Source organism: Coregonus lavaretus (assembly GCF_964263955.1).
Source record: "Coregonus lavaretus genome assembly, chromosome: 20".
Taxonomy (NCBI): Eukaryota; Metazoa; Chordata; class Actinopteri; order Salmoniformes; family Salmonidae; genus Coregonus; species Coregonus lavaretus.
The window spans coordinates 20302023-20324030 of NC_140007.1; the positions used below are offsets into that span (position 1 = coordinate 20302023).

The window sequence follows — 22008 nt, forward strand, 5'->3', positions numbered from 1 at the left end:
CAGAGACTAGTGTGTAGGTGTAACGTTTAACGGTAGATGGGAAAAGAGATGGGACAGATGTAGAAGGGGGGATGGACTAAATAAACACTGACCAAGCTACATTGCTATCATGGTCATACAATAACTAGGCCTTGTGCCGACATGGCCGTAATCGTATCCGTAAATTGACAGTTAATAGTCGGATCGGATGATACTCGTGATCGGGACAAAACGTAAATGTTTTAATATGCCCAAGTAAAATGTATATCTCCCTGAACGTTTATAGCGGAGGGGTGCGTGTCTGAGTGTCCTCAATTTGCAATCTGTCAGAACGCGCGTCGACGGTTCATATTTTTTCCCTACCCCCGCTTCTTGGATATTATGACACATTGATAGCAAGCGTCCTTGCCATTTGATTTTATCTTAGTAGCAGGCTAACAGGAGGCAGTAGCAGTCAATGATCAGACCGAAAAAGAGAAGTGAAAGTGAACGGGTGAATTTATGAAATGAGCGGACAGAGAAATACAGCTTCACTCTATCCAATCAAAGCAGCAAGATCATCGTACAGCCCGCCCTTTCCCTTTACAGACAGGCAAACTAGCCAGTTGAGTTATTTAGACCACGTAGCACCTCACTTGACTTACTGATATGAGAAAGTTGCGTGCTGGCACCCAAAAATTACTTTTATCCGATAACGGATAATAAAAAAAGAAATACTTGGATCGTATCCAGAACATTGCCCACATCAGTTACGATACTCGTTTTGTTCGACTATTCGGCACACCTCTAACAATAACACACCCCTCTAACAATAACACACCCAGCATATGAGCCAAAAGTTCAAGCAATTTAATGCTTTTCAACTGTTTACACTAGGATTATTTTCAGCAGTGGTGGCAGAGTTCTTCCTGGGACATACATCTGTACATCTACATTATATTTGTCAAAATAAAAAATAAAATACTTTTTTGCATTGGCGGCCACGATTTCGCAGCGCCGGTGCACCGCTGGCGCATTTAGCAGCGGCACACCAGCGACTCAGTCTCTCCCTGCCTCTTGCAGTCTCTCCTTCTCCCTCTGTCCCTTTCATCCACACTGGCTTGGTTCTCTCTGTCCTGCCTCTCTCGGTTGTCTGACTGACTGCTGATGATGCTGGACCATGCCTGTGCTGTATTTCAGTGTGTTGCTGCAGCCTGCTACACACAGCCTCCATGGCGAGAGAGGTGAGGGCAGAGGAGCAGGCACATGGGCTATTAAGTCCCATCCCTAGCCGGGCCATCCTATCACTCATTCTCCTAAACAAAGACTTTGCTGGTGATGCAGCCTGGCTCAGAACATATCTCTCCCTCTCTCTCTCCCTCTCCCTCTCGGGGTTCTGTAAAGACAGGGAGCTCAGCTGTCACTTTGATCTGGGCTCTGAGGGGGAAATGATAGTGTATAGTCAGATATACATTGTATACTGCGTTGTCTGCTTAATTAGGGCTGGGCGATAGAGACAAATACCCGTCACATCATGGATAACAATATGATCATGTAAATTAGCATTTATGAATAAGCCTTCATTATACTGGACACGTTCGGGTGGCACAGGAACAGGCTCCTTTTGAGATATTAGCAGCCAACTGAGTGTAGCCCTGGTAAGGCTGCGGTATGTGGAGAAATACTGTAAAAATTAAGGAATTATGACATCCAAAGATATGCGTATCTCCAACATTCATATCATGATCAGGATAACACCCAGCCCTACAAGGAGATAGCATCAGTTGAGGAAATCTACCTTCTTTTCTCTAAATGCAAGTACAGTACTACACCGCATAAAAGCACTGCCCTTTGACCAACATGGCAAACAATACCACATGTACTTTCCCGCCAATTTAGTCCCTCACCCCTTGCGTCATTTTGTTTCCCTCTCCCTAACTCCCTCCCTCCCACTGTCACCTCCCTCTCCACTGGCCCTCAGTAGTAAGTACTAGTTCCCTCTCCCCCTCCTCCCGTCATCCCCCTCTCCACTGGCCCTCAGTAGTTAGCACTAGTTCCCTCTCCCCCGCCTCCCTGTCTGTGTCATCCCCCTCTCCACTGGCCCTCAGTAGTTAGCACTAGTTCCCTCTCCTCCCTGTCTGTGTCATCCCCCTCTCCACTGGCCCTCAGTAGTTAGCACTAGTTCCCTCTCCCCCTCCTCCCGTCATCCCCCTCTCCACTGGCCCTCAGTAGTTAGCACTAGTTCCCTCTCCCCCTCCTCCCGTCATCCCCCTCTCCACTGGCCCTCAGTAGTCAGGACTAGCTCCCTCTCCCCCTCCTCCCGTCATCCCCCTCTCCACTGGCCCTCAGTAGTCAGGACTAGCTCCCTCTCCCCCTCCTCCCGTCATCCCCCTCTCCACTGGCCCTCAGTAGTTAGCACTAGTTCCCTCTCCCCCTCCTCCCGTCATCCCCCTCTCCACTGGCCCTCAGTAGTTAGTACTAGTTCCCTCTCCCCCTCCTCCCGTCATCCCCCTCTCCACTGGCCCTCAGTAGTCAGGACTAGCTCCCTCTCCCCCTCCTCCCGTCATCCCCCTCTCCACTGGCCCTCAGTAGTCAGGACTAGCTCCCTCTCCCCCACCTCCCGTCATCCCCCTCTCCACTGGCCCTCAGTAGTTAGGACTAGCTCCCTCCCTCCATAGCGGGGTGGTCCAGCTAACTCCTGTCCCATGGCTCCACTCTAGTGTGCGGTATGCTGTCCTGTTTAATCTACCCAGCAGTGGTGATCAGAGACTAGCCACATTCCACTCAAATGAAGCCCCCTCCTCTTCCAGCTCCCCATCCCCCACCTAAGGCCTCTCTGCCTCCCTCCAAACTGCATTCTTCACTCACTTGTTCACTCCTCTTCCTTTCGCTCGCTCTCATTACTTCTCCATGCTCGGTCTACTCGGTCACCCTTAAACTCAGTTATCATGCTTCATTGATTGCTTTACTGGGTGGGTAGACTTTATCGTGTACGCAAACACTATGCAGTGTTGTTCTCTTTATGAGTCATAGTTAATTGCTTTGCCAGTCATTGCTTGAGTAGCACAGTAATTTCACTCACCCTCATAAAAACCCTTCTGCTTTTCAGAACTGAAACTATGACGGTGATGACCTCATCAGTTGAACAAAACACACCCACCCAGATTCCCTGAATAACTGTGTTCCATCAGTAGATGTATGGAAACCTGGCCAGCGTCATGCTGTGAGGACAGGACAGAAGGTGAAGGGAGGGTGGAGTGTTCTGCTCTGTATGACAGACACAGATAAAAAATGTCATACGAAAATTGAATTCTATTATGACAACCCTGTGTTCCACTTGTCTGACAAACCCATTCCAGTGACAACTGATACCAAGGTTTACCTACTGTATTTGAGAGGGGTGTCCCCTACAGAGGTCTACATTTATTAATGATGATGGTGGAGGTAACCACAACGAGGCCAGGAGGTTCAAACTGTTGTGGTCACTGTGCTCAATTTTAACAAACCTAACGCAATGGTACATTTTAGTGCTGATGATAGCGCTATAGGTCACACTACAAGTTACAGTGCATTCGGAAAGTATTCAGACCCTTTCTCCACATCTTGTTACGTTACAGCCTTATTCTAAAATGGATTAAATTAGATTTTTTACTCAATCTACACACAATACCCCATAATGACAAAGCGAAAACAGGTTTTTAGAAATTTGCGCAAATTTATACAAATAAAATAAATAAATACCTTATTTACATAAGTATTCAGACCTTTTGCTATGAGACTCAAAATTGAGCGAGATGTTTCTACAACTTGATTGGAGTCCACCTGTGGTAAATTCAATTGATTGGACATGATTTGGAAAGCCACACACACAAACACCAGTCTATATAAAAAGGTCCCACAGTTGACAGTGCATGTCAGAGCAAAAACCAAGCCATGAGGTCGAAGGAATTGTCCGTAGAGCTCCGAGACAGGATCGTGTCGAGGTACAGATCTTGGGAAGGGTACCCAAAAATGTCTGCAGCATTGAAGGTCCCCAAGAACACAGTGGCCTCCATCATACTTAAATGGAAGAAGTTTGGAACCACCAAGACTCTTCCTAGAGCTGGTTGCCTGGCCAAACTGAGCAATTGGGGGAGAAGTGCCTTGGTCAGGGAGGTGATCAAGAACCCGATGGTCACTGACAGAGCTCCAGAGTTCCTCTGTGGAGATGGGAGAACCTTCCAGAAGGACAACCATATCTGCAGCACTCCACCAATCAGGCCTTTACGGTAGTGACCAGACGGAAGCCACTCCTCAGTAAAAGGCACATGACAGCTCGCTTGGAGTTTGTCAAAAGGCACCTAAAGGACTCAGACCATGAGAAACAAGATTATCTGGTCTGATGAAACCAAGATTGAACTCGTTGGCCTGAATGTCAAGTGTCACGTCTGGAGGAAACCTGGCACCATCCCTACGGTGAAGCATGGTGGTGGCAGCATCATGCTGTGGGGATGTTGTTCAGCGGCAGGGACTGGGAGACTAGTCAGGATCTAGGGAAAGATGCGCTCAAGGATCTCAGCCTGGGGCGAAGGTTCACCTTACATTTTTACATTTTAGTCATTTAGCAGACGCTCTTATCCAGAGCGACTTACAGTTAGTGAGTGCATACATTTTCATACTGGCCCCCCGTGGGAAACGAACCCACAACCCTGGCGTTGCAAGCGCCATGCTCTACCAACTGAGCTACAGGGGACCTTCCAACAGAACAACGACCCTAAGCACACAGCCAAGACAACGAGTGGTTTCAGGACAAGCCTCTGAATGTCCTTGAGTAGCCCAGCCAGAGCCCGGACTTGAACCCGATCTAACATCTCTGGAGAGACCTGAAAATAGCTCTGCAGCAACGCTCCCCATCCAACCTGACAGAGCTTGAGAGGGTCTGCAGAGAAGAATGGGAGAAACTCCAAATACAGGCTGTAATCACTGCCAAAGGTGCTTCAACAAAGTAGTGAGTAAAGGGTCTGAATACTTATGTAAATGTAATATTTCAGTTTCTTACTTTTAATAAATTGGCAAAACTTTCTAAAAACCAGTTTTTGCTTTGTCATTATGGGATATTGTGCGTAGATTGCTGAGATGTTTTGTTTTTTAAATAAATTTTAGAATAAGGCTGTAACATATCATGTGGAAAAAGTCAAGGGGTCTGAATACTTTCCGAATGCACTCTGTCTCAGAAATATTTTTACAGCGGGAATTATGGCCGCAAAAGCTGGCGGTGGTGCGGAAGGGCTGGGTTTTGATGAATAAATACGTTGTAGGTGGGACGAGGGCTTGACCATTCACTGGCCAATCAACATGTTCCATGGCTTAATACTGCATGCGGTTGTCTCAAGTTTTGTATGTTATTGACTGTCTTTGCATTGTCATCACCTCTAATTCGGCTGGGGGGCACAGAATATTCTCGTCCTAGTCCGTTTATGAAATAGAATAGGCTATAATAACAAATGATAGCAACGGTACAATACATCAAGTTTTTGCTAACTATGTTTGGTGTTGGCAATCAACATTGTTGTAATTGCTTCAACGAGTATAGGCCTATACGCGCCTTTACGCATTGCATTTCTACAGAAATAAAAGAATACTAGGCTCCCCTTAAAATTAATTGTAGGCTGTGTGTGAGGCACGTTCGCAATAAGAAAGATACCCTATCCAACATTGATATGGCATTATAGGACTGAATAATTTGAATACGTTTGGGAGGACCTTTGTTAACTGTACAAGAGGCGCTCTTTGGAAATGGGGATGGATAAGCTACAAGCGAAATGGAGTATGCAGGTAGGCCCATGTATTGTGAATAATGTAAAAGCCTCACAAGTAGACCATTTAGAAACATTTTATGGATAGGCTGGAAAAGAACTTCAATGTTTCTAAATACCAGGGTCACCGGCGTCATCTCATCTCTCGTTCCATGACGGGCATGTAGCCTGCATGAAGGGGATTTTACGCTCATCCAAAATAACAGGAACTGCCTAAAATAATGTACATACACACTACCAGTCAAAAGTTTGGACACAAGGGGTTTTTCTTTATTTTTACATTGTAGAACAATAGTTAAGACATCAAAACTATGAAATAACACATATGGAATCATGTAGTACCCAAAAAAGTGTTAAATAAATCAAAATATATTTTATATTTGAGATTCTTCAAATCGCCACCATTTGCCTTGACAGCTTTGCACACTCTTGGCATTCTCTCAACCAGCTTCATGAGGTACTCACCTGGAATGCATTTCAATTAACAGCTGTGGCTTCTAAAAAGTTAATTTGTGGAATTTCTTTCCTTCTTAATGCGTTTGAGCCAATCAGTTGTGTTGTGACAAGGTAGAGGGGGTATACAGAAGATAACCCTATTTGGTAAAAGATCAAATAAGCAAAGACAGCTCAAATAAGCAAAGACAAATGAAGTCCATCATTACTTTAAGACATGAAGGTCAGTCAATACAGAACATTTCAAGAACCTTGAAGGTTTTTGTGACTGCACTTGAAGAAACTATCAAGCACTATGATGAAACTGGCTCTCATGTGGACCGCCACAGGAATGGAAGACCCAGAGTTACCTCTGCTGCAGAGGATAAGTTCATTAGAGTTACCAGCCTCAGAAATTGCAGCACAAATAAATGCTTCAGAGTTCAAGTAACAGACACATCTCAACATAAACTGTTCAGAGGGGACTGTGTGAATCAGGCCTTCATGGTCGAATTGCTGCAAAGAAAACCACTACTAAAGGACACCAATAAGAAGAAGAGACCTGCTTGGGCCAAGAAACAAGAGCAATGGACATTAGACTGGTGGAAATGTGTCCGTTGGTCTGGAGTCCAAATTTGAGATTTTTGGTTCAAACCGCTGTGTCTTGTGAGACGCGGTGTGGGTGAACAGATGATCTCTGCATGTGTAGTTCCCACCGTAAAGCATGGAGGAGGTGGTGTTATGGTGTGGGGGTGCTTTGCTGGTGACACCATCTGTGATTTATTTAGAATTCAAGGCACACTTAACCAGCATGGCTACCACAGCATTCTGCAGCGATACGCCATCCCATCTGGTTTGGGTTTAGTGGGACTATCATTTGTTTTTCAACAGGACAATGACCCAACACACCTCCAGGCTGTGTAAGGGCTATTTTACCAAGAAGGAGAGTGATGGAGTGCTGCATCAGATGACCTGGCCTCCACAATCCCCTGACCTCAACCCAATTGAGATGGTTTGGGATGAGTCGGACCGCAGAGAAGGAAAAGCAGCCAACAAGTGCTCAGCATATGTCGGAACTCCTTTAAGACTGTTGGAAAAGCATTCCAAGGTCAAGCTGGTTGAGAGAATGCCAAGAGTGTGCAAAGCTGTCATCAAGGCAAAGGGTGGCTACTTTGAAGAATCTCAAATATAAAATATATTTTGATTTCTTTAACACTTTTTTGGTTACTGCATAATTCCATGTGTGTTATTTCATAGTTTTGATGTCTTCACTATTATTCTACAATGTAAAAAATAGTACAAATAAAGAAAAACCCTTGAATGAGTAGATGTGTCCAAACATTTGACTGGTACTATAGATAAACAGGGGATGTCAGCTCACTGTTTTGCTGCTCCCAAACTTGATCATATAAAAAAGTTTTGGTGATTAAAGATTTATTTGAAAGCGGTCTCATGAGCCAAACCCTTTTTTGACAGTCTTAGGTACTTGGCGATTGCATTGCAAGTTTACGTTTATTGGGATGAGGCTTGTCCTTGAGGCAGAACTGAGCGATTTCCGCTAGCTGGGCCAGCTACAAAGTCAAAATTGCCTATATTGTAGAAATTCATGAAAACAAATTAGCTTTTTAGTCTTAATTTTAAGGTTTAAAGTTAGGGTTAGGCATTAGGGTTAGCAACGTGGTTAAGGTTAGGTTTAAAATCAGATTTTATGACTGTGGCTGTACCAGCTAGTGACCACTCTGCTAACCTGCGAATGGATTGGCCAGGACCCCCCAAGGCGATGCTTGGTTTTTAAATCAACAACAACAAATAAATCTAAATAAATAAATAAAGTTTCTAAATACAAGGTTCATGGGAACAAAAAGCAGATCTCTCTTGCTCCATGAGTATATGGGCACTGTGCATCACAGCTGGTTTGTAGAGGTGTGAAAGTTTAAACACAATTGGGATCCTTAATGTTAAGTTACTGCTTTACTGAAGCTGAGACATTGCAAGCCATGAAATTGTGAAATACAGCATTCCATTGCGAAATACTGCTTTTGATTGCCGACAGATAGGCCTAGTGCATGGTTCTGACTTCATCTGCCTAGTGGCAGACCTGCCTATACTGTGCTCCTCCCCTCTCTCTCCGTCCCTCGCTAGTTCACTATGAAAGATGCAAGTGTTTGTGTTCTCAGAAGTATGGCAACTAATCAGTCTCCTCCATTCCAAAAATACTGAATCTTAGGAGTCGATTCCTAGCGGAAGATGTGTTTTCTTTCTACCTAGGCAGGTCAGGCTGTGCACAGGCAGCTCCATATTATTTGATTGACAGTTCTGGTCGCCTAGTGATGGACGTTAGTCCCACTTCAGAAGCGGCATTCATTCACAGACAAGTAAAAACGCCCGTTCAGTGGCGCTTCAAAACTATCTCCAGAGAAGGTTGTGTGTCTGCATTTAAAAAGCAATAGTGTACCCTTACAGACAAACAAACATGCCGCAGTCGAGGCGCTTTCAAGGGTATATGACTGCGGTATATATATATATATATATATATATAAATAAATAAATAACTTCATTGCCCGGCCCTAGCAGTCATACAAACATAATAGGACCCTTATTCTGCATTGTGAATTGACATGTTTTTTTTATTTTTTGTTTTTTTTGCTGTTTAAACGTTATGCAACATTGTCCATTTGTCACGTTCCTACTGGATAGGCTGCGCTTCCGCTGTCAAAATCCATGCCATAACCAACAGCGTTACCACTAATACCTGCTAAATCTCCCGATTTGTGCTGAATTAAAGTTGTCACTTTTGCGCTCGTTTTTAAGGACACACCTCAAATATTTCCACACCTCCCACCTCAGCACAAGCGAGCTGATGTTAGACAGGTCAATTGCAGAACCTTACGCAAAGGGTGGAAAATGCCAGAGCGCCAGTTTTTACATGCCGAAATCAGAAACTAACGTGCGTTTGACACTTGCGCCGCCTTAGCGCCAGCCAAAAATAGAGCCCATTATCTAAATAGTGTTTAAGTGATGAGAACAGAGGAGTACAGCGCTCTTTCTCTGGCTGACCACAATAAACACTTACACTGACCTCAGCAAAAACAGTGTGCCTGTATGACATGGGGAAGGTACGAGAAAAGGCACACTGCTCTCCTGCTGGTCTCATTCAGTAAATAGAAAAATAAAACAATAGTTAGACTCCTATGTCAGAACATACTGCACTGGGAACAAACGCAGCAGCTTCACAAGTGGCCACATGAACTCCAACCAATTTGTCGTGCAGGGGAAAGAAACAGTGTGTCATTCATAAACATAACCCTTGAACTTCACACATCACAAATGACAGAAAAAAAGTATACAAACTGTAAATGTTTGTCTGTGTGTGTGTGGGTATTTCCCCCAGCAGGCTTTGCAGCTCCCACCAGCCCTAAACAATACCCAGGGCCATTAATACAATGGTTCACAGGCCTCTTCAGGCTACCATGGCAACAGGTAAACAGGCATGGGACTGGTTGCACTGCAGCCATCCAAACATTGTGTAAGATTTAGGGCTGGGATTTGCCAGGGACCTCAAAATACAATATTATTACGATACTTAGGTACTGATGTTTTCCCCCCCCCATCACTAGTAAGAGTCTTTTTTTCAGTGTGTGTATTACTATCCTCATAAGTACCAGAAATTCCCAAAAGGATAGTAAAACATGGGGACATTTCCCAGGTCTCCCACAAGGACAAAGGCTTAGGGGTTAGGTTAAGGGTTACAATTATGGTTAGGATTAAGTTTAGGGAAAATAGGATTTTGAATGGAAATCAATCTTTGGTCCACACAATGATAGTAAAAACATGTGAGTGAAAGAGTGAGAGAGGAGAATCACTAGGTAATTTCGATCATCAATAGCTTGACATACTGAAATCAATCATTTGGACACACACACACACACACACACACACACACACACACACACACAAACACACACAGGCTAAAGGAGGCAAGCAAACACTGCCCAAGAATGCTTTCATACATTACCATCAACAGAGACATATCATGTCCAAAAACGTTCACAACCCCCACAATCTCCCCACATCTGAAGCCCATAAACGGCATGTGTAGACACACAAAGAACAATTTTTCATTCAGATTATTTGAATACCGCTGCATATTTAATGTGTGTTGCCAACATATTAACTCCACACACATTCCACAGAATCCCCATCAACATGTACAATATTCAACAGCCACACAGCTCATCAAAACAACTATATTCTTAAAATCTGGCTTTAAAAGAGAAGTCTGCTACTTGCTTAAAAGTCTAGTTTACTTCCACAGTGACAAGGTCAGCCATGGCTGGAGGGAAAACATTCTGGCTAAACACATACAGCTCTTTTACAACCCCCATGAGTTCTTGTCAAACAAACGTATAGCCTAGAGAGAATTCCCAGACTGCAACAGAGGGGAGTAAAGACAGTGATAGGCAGCCAAAGAGCACAACCTGCTCTTTACATCCTAACAGACTGAGTCCAGAGACAGAGAGAACGCTGATACAGCCATCGTTATTTGTTATTAAGAACCCTGCCATCATTTAGCCTAGCAGTCCGGAAACCATTAGTAAAAGAAGACAATACATGGACCCACATCCAGACAACTTCCTATGGCCATGCAGTAGTGCTGAGTATTAACTGAACATTTTAAACAACAAATTGACCAATGTAGTTAAATTATTTGAATTCCATTTCGTTCCGTTTTTTTCTGTGAGCTCAATGCGCACATTGCGCAGATCCTCTAGAGATTAATCAGATCAATCCCAAACTGTGCGATGTAGTAGAGAGTTAGTTTCCAACAGGCCAATATTCTACATAGTTTAAAGGCAGAACATGTGGTAATTAACTACAATGGCCATAATCCATTGCGCGCCTACTTGTCCGGTCTGTGGGTTTCTTTTACTCCTGCTATGTTAGGTTAGTGTGCAGCAGACATGGAAAGGGAGTGAAGAGACAGAAGAATGTGTGATCGAGAGGGATGAAGAGTAGTTGCTTCGCGAGGCATCTCTCCCTGAAAATACATGATCTAAGTGATTGATAGTTGGTATTCAGCAGTCATAAAAGTATGCCTCATTTACTTTGAAGAACTACTAAAATAGTGATTTTGTCAGACAGTATAGGCAGCAGCTCTACAGAGATGAGATAATGACTTGGAATCAATGAAAACAATGATTCCAAGTCAAATAAAACAAATACAACTGGAATATTTTATTAAAGTAAAGGAATAAATTATGCAGGCAGTCACTACCATCATGGGGCTTTTATTAATTGTTGTATTCTGTGTTCTTACAGTATTCAATCCACATTTAAATGTAAAACAAATATATATATTTTTAATAACCTAACTGAAACTACCTCAAAAAACACTAATCGCTCAGCACTACTAGGCAGTCAGAACGAACTGCTTCCTATACTGTTGGGTAAAGGCGGTGGGCAAAGATTAAGAGTGTGTGTGTGTGGTTGAGGGGTGAGGGGCTGCAGCCAAAGATGTTAGTGTCTAGCATGTAATTGAAACACAGGGCCCACACAGCGTGACACAGTGACCCCTGTAATCCCCTCCTGACAAAGAGGCTTAGCATCTATAGGTCATATGGCACAGTGAGACAGCTTAGACTCACCGCCCAGAGCTCCAGTCTCTCTGGTTTGACCAGATTGCACTGAACACTCAATTATGACAAAAAGACTACAAGACTGATGAGTTCAACACCCATACTAAAAACAGCAATTATCCCCTCAGTGAAAAACAGACACACACAACTAGGCCTAATTCATTGCTCAACGATTATCAAAATGTCCAGAATTCTATAGTACCATACTATAGTACCATAGTGAGACAGTAGGCTAAATTAGGGCTGGGAGGTATACCGTATTTTACTACTGTATATACCGTTATTGATGCACGTACCGGTTTGGGTTTTTACTTTATCTTTTAGGCTTGTTAAATGTGATACGCCACTCTGTTTTTATAGTTTACTCTGCTACTTGAGTCGTCTCCCAATCACCAAGCCCACCCAGTCACTCAAGGAGTGCAGTTGTTGCTCGACCCAAGGGGCCAGGGTTCCGGTCTAGAAGCACGGTTGACTGCTCCTATAGTTTTGCTTCGGTACTGCAGTTTAACTGACACCCGGCCAATAAAGAACATTTCCATACACAGCCACATAGAGAAGTCAGATTAGAAAATTCCTAACAAGACAATTTAGTCATCACCTTTGCGCACAAATCATCCTTTGAATTATTCCCCCCCAAAAAACTGCCATGTTTTTGGATGACGTGATGTCGTCGCTGCTCGCACTGCTCCCTGTGCGCAATGAGTGCTAGTGCGCATGTTATGTTGGTCCGTATAAACCGGATGCAACCCGGATATAGACGGTCCATGAATCGGTGTATGCGAACGTGAGTAGATTACCTTAAACAGTCGGACATCTTGGACACAGTCTCCAGTTCTTATTATACCTCAGTGGCTCGACCACAAGATAATTTGCTGATCGTTCAGATCGTTTAGAATTGCCAGACGGACTCCTTTTCCTAACTTGATCAATATTAAATCAGAATAATTTGAGTGCTCTTCTCGACCATTGATGGCCTGATAAATCCTACCCCTGCAAACCTATGAACTTCCCTCCACATCTAAACGTGAAGAGTTTGCGGCATATTTCAGAGATAACCAACATTAGGCTGGGTTTCAGTGAAGCAAGACCTGATGAGAAAATTGATGATATGTGCCCTAGCCTACCACGCAAAGGCACTATGGATTTATTTTCGCTGGTAGACAAAGACCTGCTCAGGAAAGTGATATCATAACTTAAGCCTTCTACCTGCCTTCTTGATCCTATCCCCTCCACCTACTTCAAAATAGTTTTTAATTGCATATCTGAAGAAGTGCAAGCTATTGTTAATCACTCTCTGTTCTCAGGTACTTTCCCCACTGCACTAAAACATGTTATGGTGAAACCCCTTCTGAAGAAAAGTAATTTAGATTCTTCAGCTCTTAGCAATTTTCAGACAATCTACAACCTTCCATTCAAAATTCTGGAGAAATGAATGTTCAAATAGCTAGAAGATTTAAGTGCCAACTGTGTTTTTGAAAAATTCCACATCTGGTTTTCGTGCCCACCACAGCCTTAGTTAGTGGTAAATGATCTTATAGCCAACACAGATGCCAAACAGCTCTCTGTCCTTGGACTCTTAGATTTAAGTGCTGCATTCGACACTGTTGACCATGATGTCCTTCTGGACAGACTGGAGAGGTGGGTTGGCCTCTCCGGTACAGTTCTAAATTGGTTTAGGACCTATTTAACAGGTTGAGAGTTTATCAACCTTGGTGAACATAACTCAGAGAAAATACGTATCACATGTGGTGTTCCACAACGTTCGACTTTGGGTCCGGTACTGTTTAGTGTATGTACAGTGGGGGAAAAAAGTATTTAGTCAGCCACCAATTGTGCAAGTTCTCCCACTTAAAAAGATGAGAGAGGCCTGTAATATTCATCATAGGTACACGTCAACTATGACAGACAAATTGAGAAAAAAAAATCCAGAAAATCCCATTGTAGGATTTTTAATGAATTTATTTGCAAATTATGGTGGAAAATAAGTATTTGGTCACCTACAAACAAGCAAGAATTCTGGCTCTCACAGACCTGTAACTTCTTCTTTAAGAGGCTCCTCTGTCCTCCACTCGTTACCTGTATTAATGGCACCTGTTTGAACTTGTTATCAGTATAAAAGACACCTGTCCACAACCTCAAACAGTCACACTCCAAACTCCACAATGGCCAAGACCAAAGAGCTGTCAAAGGACACCAGAAACAAAATTGTAGACTTGCACCAGGCTGGGAAGACTGAATCTGCAATAGGTAAGCAGCTTGGTTTGAAGAAATCAACTGTGGGAGCAATTATTAGGAAATGGAAGACATACAAGACCACTGATAATCTCCCTCAATCTGGGGCTCCACGCAAGATCTCACCCCGTGGGGTCAAAATGATCACAAGAACGGTGAGCAAAAATCCCAGAACCACACGGGGGGACCTAGTGAATGACCTGCAGAGAGCTGGGACCAAAGTAACAAAGCCTACCATCAGTAACACACTACGCCGCCAGGGACTCAAATCCTGCAGTGCGAGACGTGTCCCCCTGCTTAAGCCAGTACATGTCCAGGCCCGTCTGAAGTGCATTTGGATGATCCAGAAGAGGATTGGGAGAATGTCATATGGTCAGATGAAACCAAAATATAACTTTTTGGTAAAAACTCAACTCGTCATGTTTGGAGGACAAAGAATGCTGAGTTGCATCCAAAGAACACCATACATACTGTGAAGCATGGGGGTGGAAACATCATGCTTTTGGGCTGTTTTTCTGCAAAGGGACCAGGACGACTGATCCGTGTAAAGGAAAAAATGAATGGGGCCATGTATCGTGAGATTTTGAGTGAAAACCTCCTTCCATCAGCAAGGGCATTGAAGATGAAACGTGGCTGGGTCTTTCAGCATGACAATGATCCCAAACACACCGCCTGGGCAACGAAGGAGTGGCTTCGTAAGAAGCATTTCAAGGTCCTGGAGTGGCCTAGCCAGTCTCCAGATCTCAACCCCATAGAAAATCTTTGGAGGGAGTTGAAAGTCTGTGTTGCCCAGCGACAGCCCCAAAACATCACTGCTCTAGAGGAGATCTGCATGGAGGAATGGGCCAAAATACAAGCAACAGTGTGTGAAAACCTTGTGAAGACTTACAGAAAACGTTTGACCTGTGTCATTGCCAACAAAGGGTATATAACAAAGTATTGAGAAACTTTTGTTATTGACCAAATACTTATTTTCCACCATCATTTGCCAATAAATTCATTAAAAATCCTACAATGTGATTTTCTGGAAAAAAATTTCTCATTTTGTCTGTCATAGTTGACGTGTACCTATGATGAAAATTACAGGCCTCTCTCATCTTTTTAAGTGGGAGAACTTGCACAATTGGTGGCTGACTAAATACTTTTTTCCCCCACTGTATGTATGTATGTATGTATGTATGTATATATATATACACTGCTCAAAAAAATAAAGGGAACACTTAAACAACACAATGTAACTCCAAGTCAATCACACTTCTGTGAAATCAAACTGACCACTTAGGAAGCAACACTGATTGACAATACATTTCACATGCTGTTGTGCAAATGGAATAGACAACAGGTGGAAATTATAGGCAATTAGCAAGACACCCCCAATAAAGGACTGGTTTTGCATGTGGTGACCACAGACCACTTCTCAGTTCCTATGCTTCCTGGCTGATGTTTTGGTCACTTTTGAATGCTGGCGGTGGTTTCACTCTAGTGGTAGCATGAGACGGAGTCTACAACCCACACAAGTGGCTCAGGTAGTGCAGCTCATCCAGGATGGCATATCAATGCGAGCTGTGGCAAGAAGGTTTGCTGTGTCTGTCAGCGTAGTGTCCAGAGCATGGAGGCGCTACCAGGAGACAGGCCAGTACATCAGGAGACGTGGAGGAGGCCGTAGGAGGGCAACAACCCAGCAGCAGGACCGCTACCTCCACCTTTGTGCAAGGAGGAGCAGGAGGAGCACTGCCAGAGCCCTGCAAAATGACCTCCAGCAGGCCACAAATGTGCATGTGTCTGCTCAAACGGTCAGAAACAGACTCCATGAGGGTGGTATGAGGGCCCGACGTCCACAGGTGGGGGTTGTGCTTACAGCCCAACACCGTGCAGGACGTTTGGCATTTGCCAGAGAACACCAAGATTGGCAAATCACCACTGGCGCCCTGTGCTCTTCACAGATGAAAGCAGGTTCACACTGAGCACGTGACAGACGTGACAGAGTCTGGAGACACCGTGGAGAACGTTCTGCTGCCTGCAACATCCTCCAGCATGACCGGTTTGGCGGTGGGTCAGTCATGGTGTGGGGTGGCATTTCTTTGGGGGGCCGCACAGCCCTCCATGTGCTCGCCAGAGGTAGCCTGACTGCCATTAGGTACCGAGATGAGATCCTCAGACCCCTTGTGAGACCATATGCTGGTGCGGTTGGCCCTGGGTTCCTCCTAATGCAAGACCATGCTAGACCTCATGTGGCTGGAGTGTGTCAGCAGTTCCTGCAAGAGGAAGGCATTGATGCTATGGACTGGCCCGCCCGTTCCCCAGACCTGAATCCAATTGAGCACATCTGGGACATGTCTAGCTCCATCCACCAATGCCACGTTGCACCACAGACTGTCCAGGAGTTGGCGGATGCTTTAGTCCAGGTCTGGGAGGAGATCCCTCAGGAGACCATCCCCCACCTCATCAGGAGCATGCCCAGGCGTTGTAGGGAGGTCATACAGGCACGTGGAGGCCACACACACACTACTGAGCCTCATTTTGACTTGTGTTAAGGACATTACATCAAAGTTGGATCAGCCTGTAGTGTGGTTTTCCACTTTAATTTTGAGGGTGACTCCAAATCCAGACCTCCATGGGTTGATAAATTTGATTTCCATTGATACTTTTTGTGTGATTTTGTTGTCAGCACATTCAACTATGTAAAGAAAAAAGTATTTAATAAGATTATTTCATTCATCCAGATCTAGGACGTGTTATTTTAGTGTTCCCTTTATTTTTTTGAGCAGTGTATATATATATATATATATATATAACCCCCAACTTTACATTTCTGTGTCACCAGAGGCTTTTAGCGCCACAGAAATTATTATACTATTAGTGATTTAAATACTTGGATGGCTCACAACTTCCTCCAGCTAAATGAAGACGAGACCGATGTACTTATTGTTGGAGGCAAAGCACAGAGAGAATCTAGCTGCACATTTTAATTCACAGGCAATAAAGATAAAACATTAGGTCAAAAACCTAGGTGTTATTTTAGAGATTCTGAACTAAATTTTGAATCACACATTAGGAATGTGACCAAAATAGCTTTTTACCACCTGAGGAACGTTGCCAAGGTTTGACCGTTTTTCTCTCAGGCTGATGAGACTCATCCATGCTTTTATAACAAGCAGGCTTGACTACTGTAATGCTCTCTACCCAAGAAAGCCATTGGTCAACTGCAAAACATACAGAATGCTGCAGCACGGGTACTGACCAAGGCCAGACGGCGAGGACACATTACACCGGTTTTAAGGTCTCTGCACCGGCTGCCTGTGAGTTGTAGAAATAAATTTAAAGATTCTTCTATTGATTTTTAAATCAATCCACGATTATGCACCCCAATACATGTCAGACATGCTTTTAAGTTATGTACCCAGTAAGTCCCTCAGGTCCTCTGGCACTGGCCTTTTAACTATCCCAAAGCCTAGGACCAAGAGGCATGGAGAGGCAGCCTTTAGTTATTATGCCACCAGCCTCTGGAATAGCCTGCCAGAGAACTTGAGGGGGGCTGAAACTGTAGACTTATTTAAAAGAGATCTTAAAAACACAGTTTTAGCTTTGCTTTTCCTTAGGGTGCTTTTTAGTTGTTCAGTTTGTGTATCTTATGTTTGTTGTGTAGTAAATATTCCAGCTTTTATTTTCATAGTTTTTTAATGTAAAGCACATTGCTTTGCATTACATGTATGAGATGTGCTGTATAAATAAAGCTTGATTTGATGACAACAATGCTGCTTTCCACTTTGCTTCTTAATATAAATCCACAAGTGTTCTATATTTACACTATTAGTTTGTGTATTTTACAGTCTGCAAACAGCTAGTTTGTCTTAGCAAGTTGTGGCTAAAATAAATAATGTTAGCCGCTAATGCTAATCACAAGTTAGCTAGTTAATAAATGTACTGAGTCAGATCAAATGTAGCTAGCTAATACAGCCTGATACCAGTGCTGGTGTAGGCCTAAATCAGCATATTGTTTGTGCAACAGTATCTTATAAATCAGAGAGGAATAGGCTAAGTATGAATGTGTTAGCTACATGAAGTAAGAGAAAACATTTAATTGGTGTCATCTAGAACAGGTACAGCCTTTGTCAAAATTGACTTTTTGTAGCAGGTTTATGAGAACTTAAGAACCAGGTTAGAATAATTAGGTTAAGTTTAGGAAAAGGGTTAGGGTTAGCTAAAATGCAATAAAAGAAAATCTACTTTTGATGTCAAATTATACAAAAGCAATATCCCATCTAGACATTAACCATTTAATGTAGCCAAAGATTATAGGGTCCCACTCCCCTGGGAAACACTGACCAACACTTTGGTTCCTACCCTGTCAGAATAATGCCTCCATAGAGATCCTATTAGTATTAGAACGCCTCTCTGGCTTTTTCATTCGTTGTTATGTCAAACATATTCAGTGCCTACTATTACATTCTAACTATAGATTTAGAATCTTCATTCTATTTCCATTCTATTTCCATGATTCCAACCGTTCACCCAAGTGTTTTGATCTAAATCGCACTTGCAATATTTGGTAAAAAAATAAGGCCTAGATTTTTTTGCCCATATCGTGCAGCCCTACGTGGCAGTGTGGAAATGATCTCAAATGAGATCCAACTTTTGGTTTGATTGAACAGTATAAAACAAATCAGAATGGAGAAAGCCGACATTGAAATCACTTACAATTTGTGTTGCCACCCTAGGGTCATGCACAACTCATTAAGCAAATGTAGAACTGTTATTTTACAAAAAACGAAATACCGTCAAAAATATTGTGATATGATATTTTGCCCAAATCCAATGCGTCCAATGCGCCCAGGCTTGACAGACCTATTTACAGAACACATGTTTGTCATACTAAAAGGGAGATTTTGGCATGCTAGCTCAGGTAGACTTCCAGTCATTGCGCTAATTCTAGTTATCAATGGCTCCAGAAACTGCACAGAGAGACATACAAATGGTATCCATGAGTTCACCTGACTCTGGGTAAGTAGACAAAAGGGCTTAATTGTCAAAATCTCAAAGTATCCCTTTAAACATTCAAGAGAGGATAGGCTACTAAAATAGCAGAAGGCAATGGCCATACAGAGGGTGGAATAGGACACTTCGCTTGAAACCACAGAGATTGTTTTAGGAGATGGAGGAAAGACTGTGGGATTACACACATAGAATCTCACGTGACTGTTAGATAGCTGATTTAAAAAACAAAAAAAACAACAAGCTAACTCACACGAACAAGGAACACCCGTGTGACTAAGCAAGTAAGCAATTCACTACAATCACCATAGAAGAAGAAGTACCAGTAAAAAGTTACAATAAAAAAAAAGATAAACTTCGAAAAAATAATCCTTCCCTCTGCCCCATGCTGACCTGCCCCCTGGCTCTGTGCGATCCTTCTCTACCCGGTACAGCCAGAAGAGGACTGGCCACCCCTCGGAGCCTGGTTCCTTTCTAGGTTTCTTCCTATGTTCCTGCCTTCTAGGGAGTGTTTCGTAGCCACTGTGCTTCTGCCTCTGCATTGCTTGCTTTTTGGATGTAAAATAAATTTGTTTGATCCTTTCTTACCTTTCCTCTGCAGGAAGAGCCGTAGCAGCGGGCTAGCCACAGAGATGGCCTTGTGGTAGTTGTCATCGTTGTTGATTGGCAACAGGTCGCCTTGGACGTCGGCGTAACCCACCAGCAGGTCCACGTTGGGGATCCGGTGCACGTGCTGCAGGAGTCCATAGAACTCGTCGAACCGACCCGGCTTCGACCGGTCCAGGGAGAACCGACGGAATTCGGCCCCAAACTGAGACACATAGGAATGCGCAAAGACACACAGACAGAGACAGACAGACAGACCGCAGTTAAAGATTGGATAGGAGGAAGGATAATGATCTTGGTGTTTGTAGAAAGAATTAAGCAGCAAACAGTTTTGACAAACCAGAAAAACATTACACAGTGGTTGGAATAAGTATATTGAGTGTTTAATCCTTAAGAGTATATTGACACAGCTGTGTGTGTCAATCTACACTGAACAAAAATATAACGCAACATGTAACAATTTCAAAGATTTTACTGAGTTACAGTTCCTAAGGAAATCTGTCAATTGAAATAAATAAATGAGGCTCTAATCTATGGATTTCAGATGACTAGGAATACAGATATGCATCTGTTGGTCACAGATACCTTTAAAAAAATGTAGGGGCATGGATGAGAAAACCAGTCAGTATCTGGTGTGACCACCATTTGCCTCATGCAGCACAACACATCTCCTTCACATAGAGTTGATCAGGCTGTTGATTGTGGCCTGTGGAACGTTGTCCCACTCTTCAATGGCTGTGCGAAGTTGCTGGATATTGGCGGGAACTGGAACACGATGTCGTACACGTCGATCCAGAACATCCCACACATGCTCAATGGGTGACATATCTGGTGAGTATGCAGGCCATGGAAGAACCGGGACATTTTCAGCTTCCAGGAACTGTGCAAAAATCCTTTGTGACATGGGGCCATGCATTATCATCCTGATACGTGAGGTGATGGATTAAATAGCAAGACAATGGGCCTCAGGATCTCATCACAGTATCTCTGTGCATTCAAATTGCCATCGATAAAACGCAATTGTGTTTGTTGTCCGTACAGTGAGGGAAAAAAGTATGATCCCCTGCTGATTTTGTACGTTTGTCCACTGACAAAGACATGATCAGTCTATAATTTTAATGGTAGGTTTATTTGAACAGTGAGAGACAGAATAACAACAACAAAAATCCAGAAAAATGCATGTCAAAAATGTTATGAATTGTTTTGCATTTTAATGAGGGAAATAAGTATTTGACCCTCTGCAACTTAGTACTGACTTAGTACTTGGTGGCAAAACCCTTGTTGGCAATCACAGAGGTCAGACGTTTCTTGTAGTTGGCCACCAGGTTTGCACACATCTCAGGAGGGATTTTGTTCCACTCCTCTTTGCAGATCTTCTCCAAGTCATTAAGGTTTCGAGGCTGATGTTTGGCAACTCAAACCTTCAGCTCCCTCCACAGATGTTCTAAGGGATTAAGGTCTGGAGACTGGCTAGGCCACTCCAGGACCTTAATGTGCTTCTTCTTGAGCCACTCCTTTGTTGCCTTGGCCGTGTGTTTAGGTCATTGTCATGCTGGAATACCCATCCACGACCCATTTTCAATGCCCTGGCTGAGGGAAGGAGGTTCTCACCCAAGATTTGACGGTACATGGCCCCGTCCATCGTCCCTTTGATGCGGTGAAGTTGTCCTGTCCCCTTAGCAGAAAAACACCCCCAAAGCATAATGTTTCCACCTCCATGTTTGACGGTGGGGATGGTGTTCTTGGGGTCATAGGCAGCATTCCTCCTCCTCCAAACACGGCGAGTTGAGTTGATGCCAAAGAGCTCAATTTTGGTCTCATCTGACCACAACACTTTCACCCAGTTCTCCTCTGAATCATTCAGATGTTCATTGGCAAACTTCAGACGGGCATGTATATGTGCTTTCTTGAGCAGGGGGACCTTGCAGGTGCTGCAGGATTTCAGTCCTTCACGGCGTAGTGCGTTACCAATTGTTTTCTTGGTGACTATGGTCCCAGCTGTCATGAGATCATTGACAAGATCCTCCTGTGTAGTTCTGGGCTGATTCCTCACCGTTCTCATGATCATTGCAACTCCACGAGGTGAGACCTTGCATGGAGCACCAGGCCGAGGCAGATTGACAGTCTTTTGTGTTTCTTCCATTTGCGAATAATCGCACCAACTGTTGTCACCTTCTCACTAAGCTGCTTGGCGATGGTCTTGTAGCCCATTCCAGCCTTGTGTAGGTCTACAATCTTGTCCCTGACATCCTTGGAGAGCTCTTTAGTCTTGGCCATAGTGGAGAGTTTGGAATCTGATTGATTGATTGCTTGCTTCTGTGGACAGGTGTCTTTTATACAGGTAACAAGCTGAGATT

General features: G+C 43.6%; 1 protein-coding gene across 1 annotated transcript in view; it reads right to left on the minus strand.

Moving 5' to 3' along the window:
• The window catches only part of LOC311147460 (partitioning defective 6 homolog beta-like), a 37221-nt gene that overhangs the window by 10370 nt on the left and 4843 nt on the right, over positions 1-22008 (minus strand). The window contains exon 2 of the mRNA XM_084184163.1: positions 19634-19856. Within this exon, the coding sequence (XP_084040289.1) occupies positions 19634-19856 (223 nt within the window). The remainder of the gene's footprint in view (positions 1-19633; positions 19857-22008) is intronic.